Raw genomic sequence first — 16,210 nt, forward strand, 5'->3', positions numbered from 1 at the left:
CTAACAACTGGTGTTTGGTGGCCCATCCATATATTTTTGGCAGGCAGACTCAGCTCCACTCTCTGAGAGCAGAAAGAGCCTAGAAATTTATACACTCTGTGACAACAAGCAAAGACTAAAGCAAGTGGGCAAACACCCATGGCCCCCAACCCTCAGGTGAGGTAATTCAGAGGAGACTTACACACTGGCCCCCAGACTGAGCATGAAACTCCCCATCGAGTCACACCTGATGGGCTGCCTCCCCTTCCTATTGCCTAGAATTACCTCTCACATAAGCCACCTGCACATACTTGTCTCAGGCTCTCCTTCCCAGAGGCCCACACTGACCTGCCACCAGTGGAGGTTGCAGGCAAGGAGGCGGGCAAGAGATAGAGGCCGCCCAAGAAACCTCTTGGGAGACCCTTGAGCAGGAAGTAGACACCTAGCTCACAGGCCATCTGAAGAGGCACTCACTTGTAGAAGAATGTGTCTATCAAACTCACAAAGGGCGAGGTCACACAACCAGCATTTTTAATACAAAATGAGAAAGACAAGGTCAACCAGCACAGACTTTCCAAATGCTACATCTTAACCCTATCTTAACCCTACCTGATCGGCTAGGGCTTGGCACAAAAGGAGCTACAGGATGCCCTGCTGAACAGTGTTTCTGAACTGAGGTGGAGCTAGCTGGAGAGGAGGCCCTTGCTAACAAAATTTCCAAGGATGTTGCTTAAGTATTTGCAAAGGTAGGGGCCAGGGCCTGCCAGGTTGAGGCCTAGCCACCCCCACCATGAAGGGAGTCTGCAATGACTGAAGCTTTGGAAGGAGAAGGTGTGCTGTTTTAGGCAGCACCTCCTAACCCCCCAGCACAAGTGGCTAGTGGGGCTTTAGGAAAGCAGAGTCTAGGTCAGGTCTGACCTATATAATGCAGTGGTCTGAGTAAGTCACACGACGGCAGTTCTAGGCTCAGGATGTTCTGTGATTCTGGTGACCTGAGAATAGACACAGTCCCACTTCTACCCTCACACTGGTCCCCTTGCTGCCAGCTTGTCCCATCCATGTGTCCTGGATATGGCAGCACATCAGAGCAAGAAACAGGTCAGGCAGGAGGCAAATGCCAAGCTTCCCCTGGCTGTGTGTGGAATCTCTATATTCCTTCCCTGTCCCCTCAGCGAGCCCCATTCCAGTGAGGGGTCAGCGGGGCCAGGCAGCACTGAATTCCTTCTCCAGACCCTGGACAAAGTGGTCATTGAGGAAAAGTAGCTGACCATGGGGCAGAAAGCGGGTAAGGATGCCTTCAATGCGGTCAGCTCGCAGCAGGAGGTTGGAGCCAGGGGTCAGCAGGCGGAGGTGGTCCAGGAGTAGGCGGGCCAGAAGCCGGATGGTACTCTCGGCCAGCAGCAGGTTCTCATGGGCATCCAGCACTAGGGCAAAGCCCAACGAGAGTGCTCCCAGCCACACCACAGTTCTCGGCTCCTGGAAAGGGTCTCCTGCTGCCAGGCGGAAAGCACCTCGTGGAGCCTCCTGCAGGGGCACAGGCTCGTCTGAGGATGGAGACTGGAGGTCCGTTGGAGGTCGGCCAGATGCCTGCTGCTGCAGCTGGCACATTGACTCCACCTGCCTGGGAAGAAGTGACAGGTCTGGTGAGGCCCAACTTCTGTCATCCTCATGACTACTCTGGGAGCTACCATTACCCCTATATCTCAAGTGAGGAAACTGAGGTTCAGAGAGACTAAGTGACCTCCCCAGTGCCACAGAGCAAGGAAGTATGACCTCATCTTGGAATCCAGGCCTGGCCTCTGGGCCCTAGACCACTTTACTACATGTGGCCAAGAGAAGGCAGGTTCTAAAAACAGCTTTTTCAGCTAAAAAAGGGCCTCAGGGGAAGAAGAGGCTGTCCCACCTGCTTCATAGAGGCCTTGCTAAGGAAAATAAATGCCATCGCCCAACCTGGGCTACCCAACCTCTCTACCTTCATCCCATCCTGCAACCTTCTCCAAAGTAAAAATAAAGTTTTCCATCTTTCCATTGAAAACTCCCTGTGATCCTTCCTAAATTGCCTTCTAATTTGAGTCATGCACAGCCTGGTTTTAAAGCATTTGTTGGGGCTGGGGTATATCTAAGTGGCAAAGTATGTGCTTAACATGTGCAAGGCCCTGGGTTCAATCCCCAGCACCAAAATAATAAAATAGTGAAGATATCAGTTTGGTTTTCTATGCTACAGGGAGGGAGGGGAAGTCAAGAACAAGAGGCTGGCAGGAATCAGTAAAAGTTGCCCAGAGTAGCAATTTCCTACCCAGAATACAGAGGGGAAAAACTCTGGTAACTAAGTCTGAGATGGGAAGGTTCAAGGATAGCCACTTTGGAACAGTGTTTTCCAAATTGTGCTCTGAATCCAAACATTCGGGAGGACCTTAGTATAAAGATGGCTGGGGTATACATATTCTTTCTTTCTTAGAGATACAGAAAGCCTACAGCACAATAAAGGCCCTGAGAAGTCCTGCACTGCAAAGTATGTTGAATCTGCACTGTGGTCTGCTTGCCTACACTCCAATCTCAGCTGTGTAACTTTCTAGCTGTATAACCCTGGCAGGTTAAGTTCCTTAAACACTGTGCACCTCATTGCCTCGTATGTAAGGTGGGGATAACTGTAGCTACCTCAAAAAACTATTATGACAATTAAATGAATTAATAATAAATGTGAAATGCTCAAAACATAAATGCTTAGCACATACAGACTCGATGAGTGCTCACTATAATAATGATTATAAAAGCATTAATATTATTTCCTTAAACTTTTCTTGCAGTGATGAGGTTTGAAGTCAGGGCTTTGAGCATGCCAGGCAAATGCTCTATGGCTGAGCTACAATCCCCAGCGCTCTTCAACCCTCTTTCATATTAACACTATTAACACCGTGGAAGACTTTGTGGGAAAAACCACTCCAAGATATCCTCCCTGCTTCTTAGTCCTCCTGTGTTGCTGCATGCCCCCAGAGCGCCTATCACAATCAGCCACGTGCTCAATGAAGCCTGGAGTTGTACTGTGGTTACCTGGCTACCGCCAAAATCTGCTCCTTGCGGAGAAGCCTATCCCTCTCTGCACCATGTAGTCGAGGATCATCAGTTGACTTCTCAGCACCAAAGACACAAGAGTACAGCACTCGACAAAGGCCTGTGTCCTCCGCATTTGGGGCCCTCAAGGTGTGGATGAGGAAGGCGTGGACCATGGCTCTGTCGTGGGTGCTACAGGAAAGTCAAAGACCTGGGTGAGAGTGAAACCCCAGCTTGGGATGCACCTGTGGGTGTGCCCCAGCAGCATCTGGGGTGGGTCCAGAGGCCAATGTGGCTGGACACTGATCCCCTCTCACCCAGTCAACATCCACCCACCCCAGCCTCTGTGATGCTTAGTCAGAGCATCTAGTGGTGAAGAAATCACAGACACCCTAAACCTAGTTCTTCAAAACAACTGGCCAAGAATCTCCAAAAAAGTCAAGGTCTCAAGAGTCCAGGAAAACCTGAGGAGCCACTCTAGACTGAAGAAAACTAAAGAAACCTGACAGCTAAATGCAACATGGGCTCCTGAGCTGAATCCTAGGCCAAGAAAAAGACAATTTCCACATAGGGAATTACTAGGACAACTGGAAACATTTAAATATGGACTATGGGTTAGAAGATGGTCTTGGTCAATGTTACCTGGTTTTGAATGTAGCAATATGTCCCTGTTTTCAGAAAAAAAAAAAAACACACAAAAAAACATAGAGACATACCTTTAAGTACAGAGGTAAAGACGCACCAAATGCAGCTAAATCAAACCGGGAGGGGTGTGTGTGGCAGAATAGGAATACGGAGAAGAGAAGAAATGATAAAGGGGATAAAAGATGTGAAGACTGGCTAGTCTCATCAATGAATATACAGGAAACTGTGTGAGGTGGCACACACCTATAATCCCAGCAACTCAGGAGGCTGAGACAAGATGATCATAAATTCAAGGCCAACCTCAGCAATTTAGGGGGACCCTATCAAAATAAAAAATAAAAAGGGCTGGGGCTATAACTCATTGGTAGAGCGCCGCTGGGTTAAATCCCCAGTACCAAAACAAACAAACAAAAGTATACGGGAGTTTATTATTTCAAAATAAGTAATAATAATAATAATATCTGGTTAGTTCAGTGGCTGGCCTGAGGGTTGAAAGGCAACGGGTACAGTCGGCAGGCAGCCATCCTTAAGGCTAAATAGAAAGTCAGTTTGAGGGCTGGAATTGTATATATCCCGAAGGCACTGGGAGACCCGAATCCTTATTCCCTAGTGCTGACCTCCGGTGACCCGCCAGAGGCAACCAGAGCGCGTCATCAGCCCGCGTCCCCCAGCCCCCCACCAGAATAATGGTAGCGGCCGAGGAGCCTTACGTCACTACTTCCCGCAACCCTGCGGTGCAATGCACTTTGGGAATTGTAGTTTCTTATTCCGATCAGCCTGACGTTGAGAGGGTTTTCAGTTCTGAACGTGCTGCCCCTGAAGCACTAGGAAGCTGTTATCGAGTCGTACCATTCACCCTACCCTCCCGGCGGCGGACTTCGAAATGGGAGCCCAACACGGCAGTGGGCAAGCAATGGCGGCCTCACGATTCTTGGGCGCCTGCGCACGCCGGCGGCAGGCACGCGCAAGAGCGCCGCGGAGTAGGCGGGGCCCTTGCGTAGCGTGCGTTGCTCTGGGATCCAGGTACTTTCCGACACTCAGGCCCGGGGCGCAAGCGGGCTTCACTGTTCTCCACACGGGGATCTGAGTTCTCCGTGGAAGCCGTGCGGGTGTGTGCTGCCAGGCAGGAGGCCCTAGCCCCGCCCCTGGCCACTGACCCGGGCGGCCGCGAGGGGGCGCGTCGCCCCGACGTCCACCAGTGCGCGTGCTTTCCCAGGAGGCGGAGAGTAGCCGGAGCGCGGAGTGCAGGCTCCCTGGCTGCCTGCCAACCTAGTGCGGCTCGTGGCTACGCCTCAGGGCCTCGAGGTGGCTGGTTTACTTCCTAGACTGACCATTGTGTGAGGATCAAAGGCCCTGAAAAATTATGAATTTGCAGGGAAAGACCGGCTAAGACTGGGGCTGAGTTTGGCATAGAAAGATTTGAACTTTGATCCCAATCCTGTCACAGCTGCGTGTTCCTGGCAGATCAACTTCCGCTGAACCCCAGTGAAATCCCATAATATAATGGCAGCAGGGGCCAGCGCTTAGTAGGGCTGACCATTTATTTTTTCTTTCCATGTCCCACCTCCAGCAGGATCCCTGCTTGACTCCTTGAAGGGAGGCCATCATGAAGAGATTTATACATTAAACTTGAAATGGGCACTGTCAAGTACCAGCCTCCAAAGCCTTGTAAAGACCTCAACCTAGAGACATGGCCCAGAAATATTTGGGGTCTGCCTGGGCCTTATCGTCTGCCCTGCACTGTTCCCCGCAACTGAAAGTGTATACTCCTTCACTTCTTGGCAAGTGAACGGCTTGAGCCTCCCCAGGTATGTCCCAGTGTTCTATGCTGCAGAGCCCCTCTATACTGGCTGTAGATTCCCTTAGTCTAGAATCACCTCCCCTCCCCCGCCCTTTCCAAATATACTCAGACCCAAACTTTGGGGAAGGCTTCCTTCTCAGACTGCCCATTGGCCTCTTGAACCATTATGAAGGTCTCCCAGCAGCAGTAGTGTACACCTGCTCCCATGGGGTATACCTGGGTTGTGGCTTCCATCTTCACTTTCCAGGAGCAGGCACAAGGCAGGACTGAAGGGACCTGAACACCCTTCCTGTGATAAGAAATGAAGGGCCAGGTGCAGTAGCAGACCCCTATAATCCTAGCAGCTTGTGAGGCTGAGGCAGGAAGATCTCTAGTTCAAAGCCAGCCTCAGAAACTGCTAAGTGCTAAGCAACTCAGTGAGATCCTGTCTCTAAGTAAAATACAAAATAGGGCTGGGGAAGTGGCTCAATGGTTGAGTGCCCCCAAGTTCAATCCCTGGAACCAAAAAGAAAAAAGAAATGAGGATAGGGCACAGTGGCCCAAGCAGGGGTCCTGGAGTCAGAATCCCCTGAGAAAGTACACTCTGGGCCCTTTGGCTTAGGACCCTGGGGAATGGTGCTGGCTAAGGTATGTGAGCATTTTGACCATAGGTATAACACTTAAATGTATAGGTGGAGGGATAGGCCCAAAGATAATGTGGGGCCTCAGCCACTGAGCTGGTGAGTGATGTAGAGTGATGTTGGCTGAGTTCCTGGTCCTCAGTTCTTATCACTCTCAGTCAGGCCTCATGTTTGCCAGCTGATTACAGCAATGAACTGGCAGAGGGCTTTATTTGGGGGCCCACCTAGCATCTGGAACACAGGTTTCTGACCTCTGTCAACTCCTTAGGCAGTGAGTCTACACCAAGTTGCAGATTACCACAGGACTGACCTTGTATAGGGTTCATGGAGGAGACAGGCTGGCCTGAACCACTATTCTGGAGGACTGTGGAGAACCCAGAGGAGTGATATCATGGAGGGTTTCCTCAGCCTGCTGGGAAGTGGCTGTGGGGGTGGAAAGCAGCCGAGAGGGAAGTCTCACCTGATGTTTTGCTGAGGGCTGCTTATAGGAGAGCCCTTCTCCTTGGCCGCTGGCCTCTTCTATATCCAGGACACTCTTGGACACCATGGAAATATCTACCCAGCCAGCAATACTTACTCAGCCAACCACACTGCTTTGTGATCTAGCAGTTCTACTCTTGATACATACCTGGGTGAAGTGGGAGTCTTTAGTCACCAAAAGACATGTGAAATGTTCTCAGTAGCTTTATTCTTAATTGTTTCAAGCTGGAAACTATCCAAATACTTGTCAGTTATGAAATGAATAAATACATGTGTATTCTTGTTTGGTAGAATACTATGTGACAATGAAATAAAACTACTGATATACATATGGATAACCTCACAGACATAATGTTGAGTGAAAAAAAAAAAACTAGTCACAAAAATGTAGACACAAGCCAGGTGCCATGCTGCATGCCTGTAATCCCAGCAGCTTGGAAGGCTGACGCAGGAGGACCACAAATTTGAGGCCAGCCTTAGCAATTTAGCAAGGCCCTAAGCAACTTAACAAGACTCTGTCTCAAAATAAAATAAATAAGTAAATTAAAAGGACTGGGGATATGGCTCCATTCGTGGTAAAGGGCCCTGAGTTCAATTACTGGTATACAAAAAAAAAGTAGACCCCATGTGATTTTTTTAGCAGAAAGGGTGTAAATTGGCCTGGCATGGTGGCATACAACTCTAATCCCAGCACTTTGGGAGACTGAGGCAGGAGGATAGCAAGATAGAGGCTAGCCCCAGCAACTTAGCAAGACCCTGTCTCAAAGCAAAAAAAAAAAAAAAAAAAAAAAAAAAAAAATAGGTGGCTGGGATGTAACTCAGTGGCAGAATGCCCCTGGGTTTAATCACCAGCAACACACACAAAAGAAAAAAAAATAAAGGGAAAAAAGTGTACAAATCTAAGCAAGCTGTTCTGCACAGTTACGAATCAGAATGGCAGTTATCCTTGAGAGATAATGACTGGAGGGATGTGAGGGAGCTTTGGGAGACAGTCACATTCTGTGCCTCAATCTGGGTGATGATTATATTGGCATATTCACCTTGCAAATATTAACCAAATTGGACACTTAAGATATGAACACTTTCCCATATATTTAATTCAACAGAAACTTCAGTAAAAATGAAAATTTCAGCCAGTTTAGGGATGCAGGTCCACTTCCCTCATACAGTCCTCATTTTTATATGACTCAGAGATGGTGACAATTTCACTAAAATATCTTCTTTGAAGTCTGATAGAATCCTTCCTCTGCACTAGAAGAATGCAGGCTTGAGTTAGGAATAGTGGAGATTTAAAATACGAATTTGTTTTTTCCATGTACTGGGGCTAGAGCATGCTGGGCAAGAGCACTATCACTGAAGTGCATCTCCAGCACAATGAAAAGAAACTTATAAGTACAGCCTCTCATTTAGCAGATGACTAAATGGCTCCTTGATGTGGCCCCCATCACACAGCAGAGTGCCCAGTGGAAAGCATTTATTTTAAGGCATGAACTCTGCTTTCCACAGCAGCCAGCCTGCAGAAGAGAGGAAGAATTTGACCAAGATTGCAAAGGATAGTCATGGTCTGAAATAAAAGGAAGACATACATTTTATTCGTTCGTGTGCTCATTTGCTGGGTACATTGTCTGGGTACTCAAGAGTTTCCAGGGCAGGCTCTGGGCAGACAGGTGGAACAGATAAAACGGAGACAGAGAGGTCCAAGAGGCTCAAGAATGGGAAGAAGCCTGGAGGAGCAGTCTGGGAATATTACTCAATGGTAACATCTGAACTGGGCTTTCTGGTTTTTTTTTTTGTTGTTGTTGTTGTTTGTTTGTTTGTTTTGTCTTTTTTTAGAGAGAAAATTTTAATATTTATTTTTTAGTTTTTGACAGAAACAACATCTTTGTTTGTATGTGGTGCTGAGGATTGAACCCAGGCCGCACACATGCCAGGCGAGTGCGCTACCTCTTGAGCCACATCCCCAGCCCCTGAACTGGGTTTTCTGAAGAGGTAGGAAGGAGTTCAGAAGCTGCATCTGGCAGGAAGGGCATTTTGGACAAGAGGAGTAGGTCAGAGCAAACCCAAAGTGGACCAGAGGTCAGTCAGAAATGCCTCCCAGAATTTTCCAGATAAGGAAGGAATATAGTTTTGTGTGGGGTGGGTTGTTTGTTTTGTTTTGGGGTTTTTATATGGTGGTATGAGGGATTGAACCAGGGACTGTCTACCACTGAACTGCATCCTCAGCCCTATTTTTATATATTTATTTATTATTTTTTGGAAACAGGGTCTTGATAAGTTGCAGAATCTTGCTAAATTGATAAGGATGACCTTGAACTTTCGATCTTCCTGCCTCATCTTACTGAGTACCTGGAATTATATGCATGCGCCATCACACCCAGTTCATATGATACCATTCCTTGACCTTTTGTAGCACACAGTCAACTTGTGGCCCCTGAAGTCAAAAACACTGTGCTGCAGGGCATGGTGGCACACACCTGTAATCCCAGTGGTTTAGGAGGCTGAGACAGGAGGATTGTGAGTTCAAAGCCAGCCTCAGCAATGGTGAGGCACTAAGCAACTCAGTGAGTCCCTGTCTCTAAATAAAATACACAAATAGGTGAGAAGGGAAATTGCATGGAAATGGAAGGAGACCCTCATTGTTATACAAAATTACATATAAGAGGTTGTGAGGGGAAAGGGAAAAAAAAACAAGGGAGAGAAATTATAGCAGATGGGGTAGAGAGAGAGGATGGGAGGGGAGGGGGGGATAGTAGAGGATAGGAAAGGTAGCAGAATACAACAGTTACTAATATAGCATTATGTAAAAATGTGGATGTGTAACCGATGTGATTCTGCAATCTGTATTTGGGGTAAAAATGGGAGTTCATAACCCACTTGAATCTAATGTATGAAATATGATATGTCAAGAGCTTTGTAATGATTTGAACAACCAATAAAAAAAAATACACAAATAGGGCTGGAGAAGTGTCTAAGTGGTCTAGTGCCCCTAAATTCAATCGCCAGTAATAAAAAATAAAATAACTTTAAAAACCCACTATGCTGAGGATAGTAAGGCAGGAAGGAACATGGGCCCCAGAGGTGCCACAGTCTTCTTGCTGAGCACACATATTTATGTAATGAAGCCACTGGTCTTAATGGGTACTCAATAGATCAGTACATGTCGACAACCCTTAATCCAGAGGCAGATAAGGGCATTGATTAGCATTGGAAAGACAGGTGGGCTTTTCTGGGTCTGGTAGCAGCTCAGAAGCAGGGGGCAGGGGCAGGGTACAGGCTGGGAGTCCTGGGGTTACAAGACCCATCCTGAGGACAACACAGTGGAGACTGAGGGTCGTAGCAGTGGGCTACAGGTTCCTTTTAGAGTGGTTAGCCTAGAATCTGAGGCAAAGCCAGTATACAGGATCAGGTACGTATGTGACAGAGACAGAGAAGGTGAGAAGGAACAAAAGTACAATTTAATAAAGCATGCTGAAAATCAAGAGGAGCTTGAAGGAAACAACCCGTCTGGGGCCCTTCCCTCTCTTGACAGTGAGCAGAGGCACTCACAACTTAGATGCCCCCTTACCTAGCCCTGCTCTCTCAGTGGTTCTTTGAGTTGGGGAATCGTCTCAAGTCCCGCCCTTCCCCCAACCCCTTTATTCCCACACTCCACTGCCCTACACCCACCTAGGGGTGAGACCTGCAGGTGGCCTGGGGCTTTCCTATTTGAATCATACTTGGCACCCACTACTGAGCTGCTAGGATACCTATGCAGGGACTGAATTGACTCAGTTGGGAAAATGAATTCTACTCTTCATCTACTCAAGCTGGGTCCTGATTAGCTGATAGACAATCAGGCTTGATAATCTCTGCTGCCTTTCCCAGACATCAGAACCAACTTCCAGGTTCAGTAGGCTCATTTCTTTCTTTTTTTTTTTTTAAAGAGAGAGAGAGAGAGAGCTTTTTAATATTTATTTTTTTTAGTTTTTGGCGGACACATCATCTTTGTTTGTATGTGGTGCTGAGGATCGAACCCAGGCCGCACGCATGCCAGGTGAGCGCGCTACCGCTTGAGCCACATCCCCAGCCCCCAGTTGGCTCATTTCTACTCCCTCCTTTTTTTTTCCTAGTATTGAGAATTGAACCCAGGGGTACTTTTACCACTGAGTAACATCTCCCACCCTTTTTTATCTTTTATTTTGATTTTTTGGTTTGTTTTGGTACTAGGGATTGAACCCAAGGATGCTTAATCACTGAGCCACATCCCTAGCCGTTTTTATTTTTTATCTTGAGACAGGGTCTTACTAAGTTGCCTAGGGGCTTTGCCAAGTTGGTGGGACTAGTTTTGAACTTGTGATCCTCCTGCCTTGGCTTCCCGAGTTGCTGCAATTACAGGTGTGCACCCCCACCTGGCAGCCCTGTTAGTTCTTTTTCTTTTTTCTTTTTTCTTTTGGTACTGGGGGTTGCACTCTGGCACTTGGCCACTGAGCCACATCCCCAGCCCTATTTTCTATTTTATTTAGAGACAGGGTTTCATTGAGTTGCTTAGCGCCTTGCTGTTGCTGAAGCTGGCCTTGAACTTGCCATCCTCCTGTCTCAGCCTCCCGAGCCACTGGGACTACAAGTGTGCGCTATCGTGCCTGGCCAGGCTGACTCCATGTTAAAGGTGACTAGCATTTCTCAAAGAGCAAGGCAGAAACTATGAGAAACTAAGAGGAGGAGGGGATGTGCTTTTTTGAGAATCAAGACAGGCTGAATATTGGGTGGATTTTGGCTGCCCAAAAGTCAGACAAGACTTGTGCCTCCCTCTACCCAACCTCCCTGAGCCATCTCAGAGTTGGCATCACCCTGTGCTAAGAGCCTCCTACAGGTCTCTCACAAGTTTTCCCATCCTCTGTCTCCCCCAAACATCCATCCATAGCTTCTACCCAGACTGGAGCCCACGCTGCCTGCCTCTGCACACTGTAGGTGGGCTTTCTCCTATAACCCATACCCAGGGACCTGTTCATGTGCAGGAAGGGGAGGACCCTCCACAACAGCCCCTTTAATTAAATTAATTAAGCTGTTCCTTTTAACCATCCCGATCTCCTTTTACTTTCTACACTGGCCCTTCGTGTGTAGTAACAGCTGTAGCAGACTCTCCTGTGGCACTTGTAGGCAGGCCCTGTTCTGAGTGTTTTACTTACACCAAATCATTAGATCCAGTTTGCAACCCTTTGAAATACAGTCTTTATTATCCCCATTTTATAGATGAGGAAGTAGGGGCCCAGTGAGATTAAGTAACTTTCCTGATATTGCACGTGGCATCGTGGGACGTGTACATATCAATAGATTTCAGCCTGCCCCTTGCACTTCCCTTGTGTGTCTCCTTCTCCCATATCCGGTCATGGTTACCACAAGATCTGACTCAGTCCCTCTTCCCACAAATCTCTGGAAGGTCATTAACCCTTCCCCAATCCCAACTCGGCTAATTCTCTACAACTCAACCCTGGGAGCTGCCTTCCACTCCAGGATTGGATTGGATGGCCTTCTTTCCTGGTACTCCTATTTTCAACACAGGAATACCCCTCCTCCCCCACGCATCCCTCCTTTCAGGGAAGTGGCCTTGGCTGGGCCCCAGGAGGACTAGGCTATGTGTGATTCGTCCTTTCAAACAGCCACGCTTCCTGCAGGGCTGAAAGCCAGAGGCTCCACGAGGCAGTGTGGGCCCAGCCATGTGAGGCCCCAGCCACGTGAGGCCCCTTTCCCTCCCTGCTGCCCCAGGCCCCACTGACTCAGAGCCTGGCAGCTGTGGTCACCCCCCTTGGCGGGTACATGCCAATGCAGGTGGGGTGGGGCTGGGGCCACCCTCCCTACACTCCTTGGCGGCCACACAGACTCCTGTGTGGGAAGGGTGGGGATGCTTCTTACCTTCTGTCCCATAATCAACTGTCTTCTTTGAGCACTACATTGTGAATACTCTCACATCATCCAACATTCTCTCCAGGCATGACTTTGACAGCTGCAAAGCAGCCACTTCTCCATCATTACTCAATTGTCCTTTCCTGATTAATTCCAGATTCTGCGTGTCTATGGATCTTCCCATCTAAACTTCTTTTTGCACCACACCAACAGCTTTATTGCCTGTGGAAAGAAGGATGTCCTTTTGTTCAATTTCAGGGATCAGGGATGAAGACCTTATAGAAATCATGCTTTCTAGATTGTCATGGGCTATTGTCAACAGAGGACTCAAGCCAGTTAACACAGAGCTAATTAACTCTATAGAGAGTCACTGATATTTTTTTTTTCCTTTTTGTTGGAAAAAAAATTTTTTTGAAAAAAAAAAACATACTGAGCCACATCCCCAGCCCTTTTAAAATTTTATGTATTTAGCGACAGGATCTCACTAAATTGCTTAGGGCCTTGCTAAATGGCTGAGGCTGGCTTTGAACTTGTGATCCTCTCAGCCTTCCAAGTTGCTGGGATTATAGGCATGTGCCACCACACCTGGCTAAATCACTGATTCAGGTGTTTTTGTTTATTTGTCTTTGCTTTTGTTTTTTGGTACTAGGGATTGAGCTCAGGGGCACTCAACCCCTGAGCTACATCCCCAGCCCTATTTTGTATTTTATTTAGAGACAGGAACTCACGGAGTTGCTTAGTGCCTCACTTTTGCTGAGGCTGGCTTTGAACCCACCATCCTCCTACCTCAGCCTCCTGAGCACCTGGGATTCCAGGCATGTACTACCATGTTCAGCTTAAATCACTGATGTTTAAAGAATCTGAATTGACAGAAAAAAAAAACAAAGCAAGTCATGGTGGCATAGGCCTATAATCCCAGTTACTAGAGAGGCTGAGGCAGGAGGAACGCAAATTTGTGGCTAACTTCAGAAATTTAGTGAGACCCTGTCTTAAAAAAAATAAAAAGGGGGCTTGGAATGTCAGAGATAGAGCACTCTTGGATTCCATCCTCAGTATCTTCCAAAAAAAAAAAAAAAAAAAAATCAAGACTAAGGCAAATATTGTCTCATTTTTCAATATAGGAGTCAGAAAAAGACTGAATCTGCATCACTCAAACACCTGCTGAGGCCACATGATAGTATATGGGTTCAGCACTCAACATTTGCCAGAGTTCTTTGCTATATACAGAATTCACATTCTCTGTTAAGAGATAGAAATTACAATTTGTTAATTTTAAAAATTTTTTTTGTTCTTTTTAAAATTTGTTTTTGAAAAATTTTGGTACCAGGGATTGAAACCAGGAACATTTAACCACTGAGCCACATTCCCAGCCCATTTTAATTTTTTTATTTTGAAACAGGGTCTTGCTAAGTTGCTTAGAGCCTTACTAAGTTGCTGAGGCTGGCTTTGAACTTGTGATCATTCTACCTCAGCCTCCCAGGTCGCTGGGATTATAGGCATGCACCACTATGCCCAGCTACAATTTGCCAATTTTGACAAGAATGTGGAACAAGACTCTTAGACATTGTTGGTGGGAAGGTGAATTGGTGTAAGGACCTTGGAGAACTGTGTAGAAAGTACTGAAGCTGAACACCTTGTACTTCTTGGTATGCTCCCAGCACTATTTTCAATTGTCTCAAGAGGCTGAGGCAAGAGGATCACAAGTTTGATGCCAGTCGCAGCAATTTAGCAAGGCTCTAAGCAATTTAGCAAAATCAAATAAAAAGGACTGCAGATGTAGCTCAGTGGTAAATCACCTCTGGGTTTAATCCCCACTACCAAACAAACAAAAATACAAATCTCACAGAACTATATGCTCAAAAGGGTGACTTTTACTACATATTAATCACTTTTTTTTCCCCAGTACTGGGAATTGAACCTAGATGTTCTCTACCTCTAAGCTACATTTCAACTCTTTTTATTTTTCATTTTGTAACAAAGTCTCCCTAAGTTGCCAAGGGTAGCCTCAAACTGCCTATTGTCCTGCCTCAGCCTCCCAAATCACTGTGATTACTGATTATGGAGTGTGCCACTGTGCCCATCTAATTTTTTTCTTTTTTTTTTTTTTAAGTTTATTTTGTTCTTGGTTCTGGTCCAAGGTCAGTGGCCACATCTGGTGATAGTCTTCTTATTAGCAGAGTCCTGAGGCAGTGCTGGGCATCACATGGCAAAAGACAGGGAGTGTATGTGCCTGTATGTGTGTGTGTGTGTGTGTGTGTGTGTGTGTGTGTGTGTGTTTCCTCCTCCTTCTCCTCCCCACTCCTCCTCCCTATTCTCTTTCTCCTCCTCCTCCTCCTCCTTTTTTTGTATTTGCTTTCTTTCTTTGAGATATGTCTATGTTGCCCAGGCCAGCCTTGAAACACTGGGCTCAAGCAATACTTCCGCCTCAGCCTCCTGAGTAGCTTGGACTACAGGTACATGCCACTACATCAAGCTATACTTTAATTAAAAAAAAAAAAATTCAAAACAGAAGAGGTCTTGGGATATAGTTCAGTTGGTAGAGCACTTATCCAGCATGTGTGAGACCCTGGGTTGGATCCCCAGCCCCATAAATAAATAAATACAAAAGAAAAAAGAGTAGAATGAATTAATCCAATTAAAGGATACATATCCAAATCATGAACTACTTACTCAGCAACAAATTCTCACTAAATGAGAACATCAAAATCATTAGGCCAAATGAAAAAAAAATCAGAAGAGTACTTACTCTATGATTTCATTAAACCAAACTACCATGATAGAGGTCACAATAGGAATTACCTATGGAGTGGGAGTCATGGGAAGAACATGAGGGACCTCCTAAAATGCTAGAAATAACCTTACCCCACATGGTGGTTGGTTCTTCAGGTCCAGAGTCTATGCTGATGATGTGTGATTTTGAGGAAATGCTGGATGTTCTTCCTTTAAAAAAAAAAAAAAAGTGTCCTTAAACATTGTCATTGCAAAAAAAAGTGACTGAGTGTGTGCAACTCAGACCATGAATCAGATGGAAATTCTTTCCCTTATGCCCACCCCCCTAGACCCTACTGGTGCCTGCTGCCTTGTCTGGGCCAGCACCACCCAGCTTCCTGTGCTAGTGCCCAACTCCACACAGCTCTTTAACCATGTGAATGCACAGCACGTGGCTGCTCCTGGGCTCCTGGCAGGCTGGAATTCCTGCCCTGCCCTGGCCCCAGCAAAACAACCTTCAAAACTGGCTGGCAGCCCAGGATTTTAAACGGCCTCCCTGCCTGATCTGCTTCTCTTTAAGAGGATCCAGGAAGAAAGTTAAAGCTCCCCTGCTGGGGGAAGGGAGATAGGGCACTCTTCCTGGTGCCCTGAAGTTTCCATAGGAAGCAGGTCCTGGCCTGAGTCAAAAGCCAAGAGGCAAACCCACAGCGCCCTTTCCCCAGATCCAGGTCCCTGCCTCCCTCAAGGTAGATGCCAGAACCCACTTTGGCCTTCTCTTGGGGGACTTTTTCTCCCGACTTAAATTTCTCTGAGACCACCTCCCACCTCTCTGGCAAAATGAGCTAAATGTCCTCTAGGGAGGCTGAAGAGGCTATAAGTCTAAAAGCGTTTGCATCATACTAAATATCTCATGCCTGCCGCTGTGACTCTGATGGTGGGACAGAAGTGGCACAGACATCAGCACCTGGCACAGGCCTGGGTGCTGTAGATATTGGGTCCATGCTCCTTCCTGTTCAGGTGTCCTGATCTGGATAATGCAGGAAGA

General features: G+C 46.9%; 1 protein-coding gene across 4 annotated transcripts; it reads right to left on the minus strand.

Moving 5' to 3' along the window:
* Positions 1-488: 488 nt before the first annotated feature.
* Ap5s1 (adaptor related protein complex 5 subunit sigma 1) lies at positions 489-15,591 on the minus strand. Of its 4 annotated transcripts, XM_076848979.1 has the most exons (4): positions 15,319-15,591; positions 12,466-12,678; positions 3,031-3,222; positions 489-1,600 (listed from the first exon to the last, which is right to left on the minus strand). In XM_076848979.1, the coding sequence occupies exons 3-4, from the start codon at positions 3,204-3,206 to the stop codon at positions 1,174-1,176; spliced, it is 603 nt and encodes a 200-aa protein (XP_076705094.1). In that variant the 5' UTR covers positions 3,207-3,222; positions 12,466-12,678; positions 15,319-15,591; the 3' UTR covers positions 489-1,173. The 4 variants fall into 4 exon arrangements, with proteins under 4 accessions (XP_076705094.1, XP_076705095.1, XP_076705093.1 ...); XM_076848980.1 differs by lacking the exons at positions 12,466-12,678; positions 15,319-15,591 and adding an exon at positions 4,525-4,791; XM_076848978.1 differs by lacking the exons at positions 12,466-12,678; positions 15,319-15,591 and adding an exon at positions 4,386-4,791.
* Positions 15,592-16,210: the final 619 nt, after the last annotated feature.

The sequence above is a fragment of the Callospermophilus lateralis genome, chromosome 3, assembly GCF_048772815.1.
Source record: "Callospermophilus lateralis isolate mCalLat2 chromosome 3, mCalLat2.hap1, whole genome shotgun sequence".
Lineage (NCBI taxonomy): Eukaryota > Metazoa > Chordata > Mammalia > Rodentia > Sciuridae > Callospermophilus > Callospermophilus lateralis.

Excerpts from the sequence above, each read along its gene's own strand:
- Ap5s1 (XM_076848979.1), bottom strand. The coding sequence starts at position 3,206 with ATGGTCCACGCCTTCCTCATCCACACCTTGAGGGCCCCAAATGCGGAG. Across the intron at positions 1,601-3,030 it reads CAGATTTTGGCGGTAGCCAG|GCAGGTGGAGTCAATGTGCC; the intron begins GTAACCACAGTA and ends ACTTCTTCCCAG.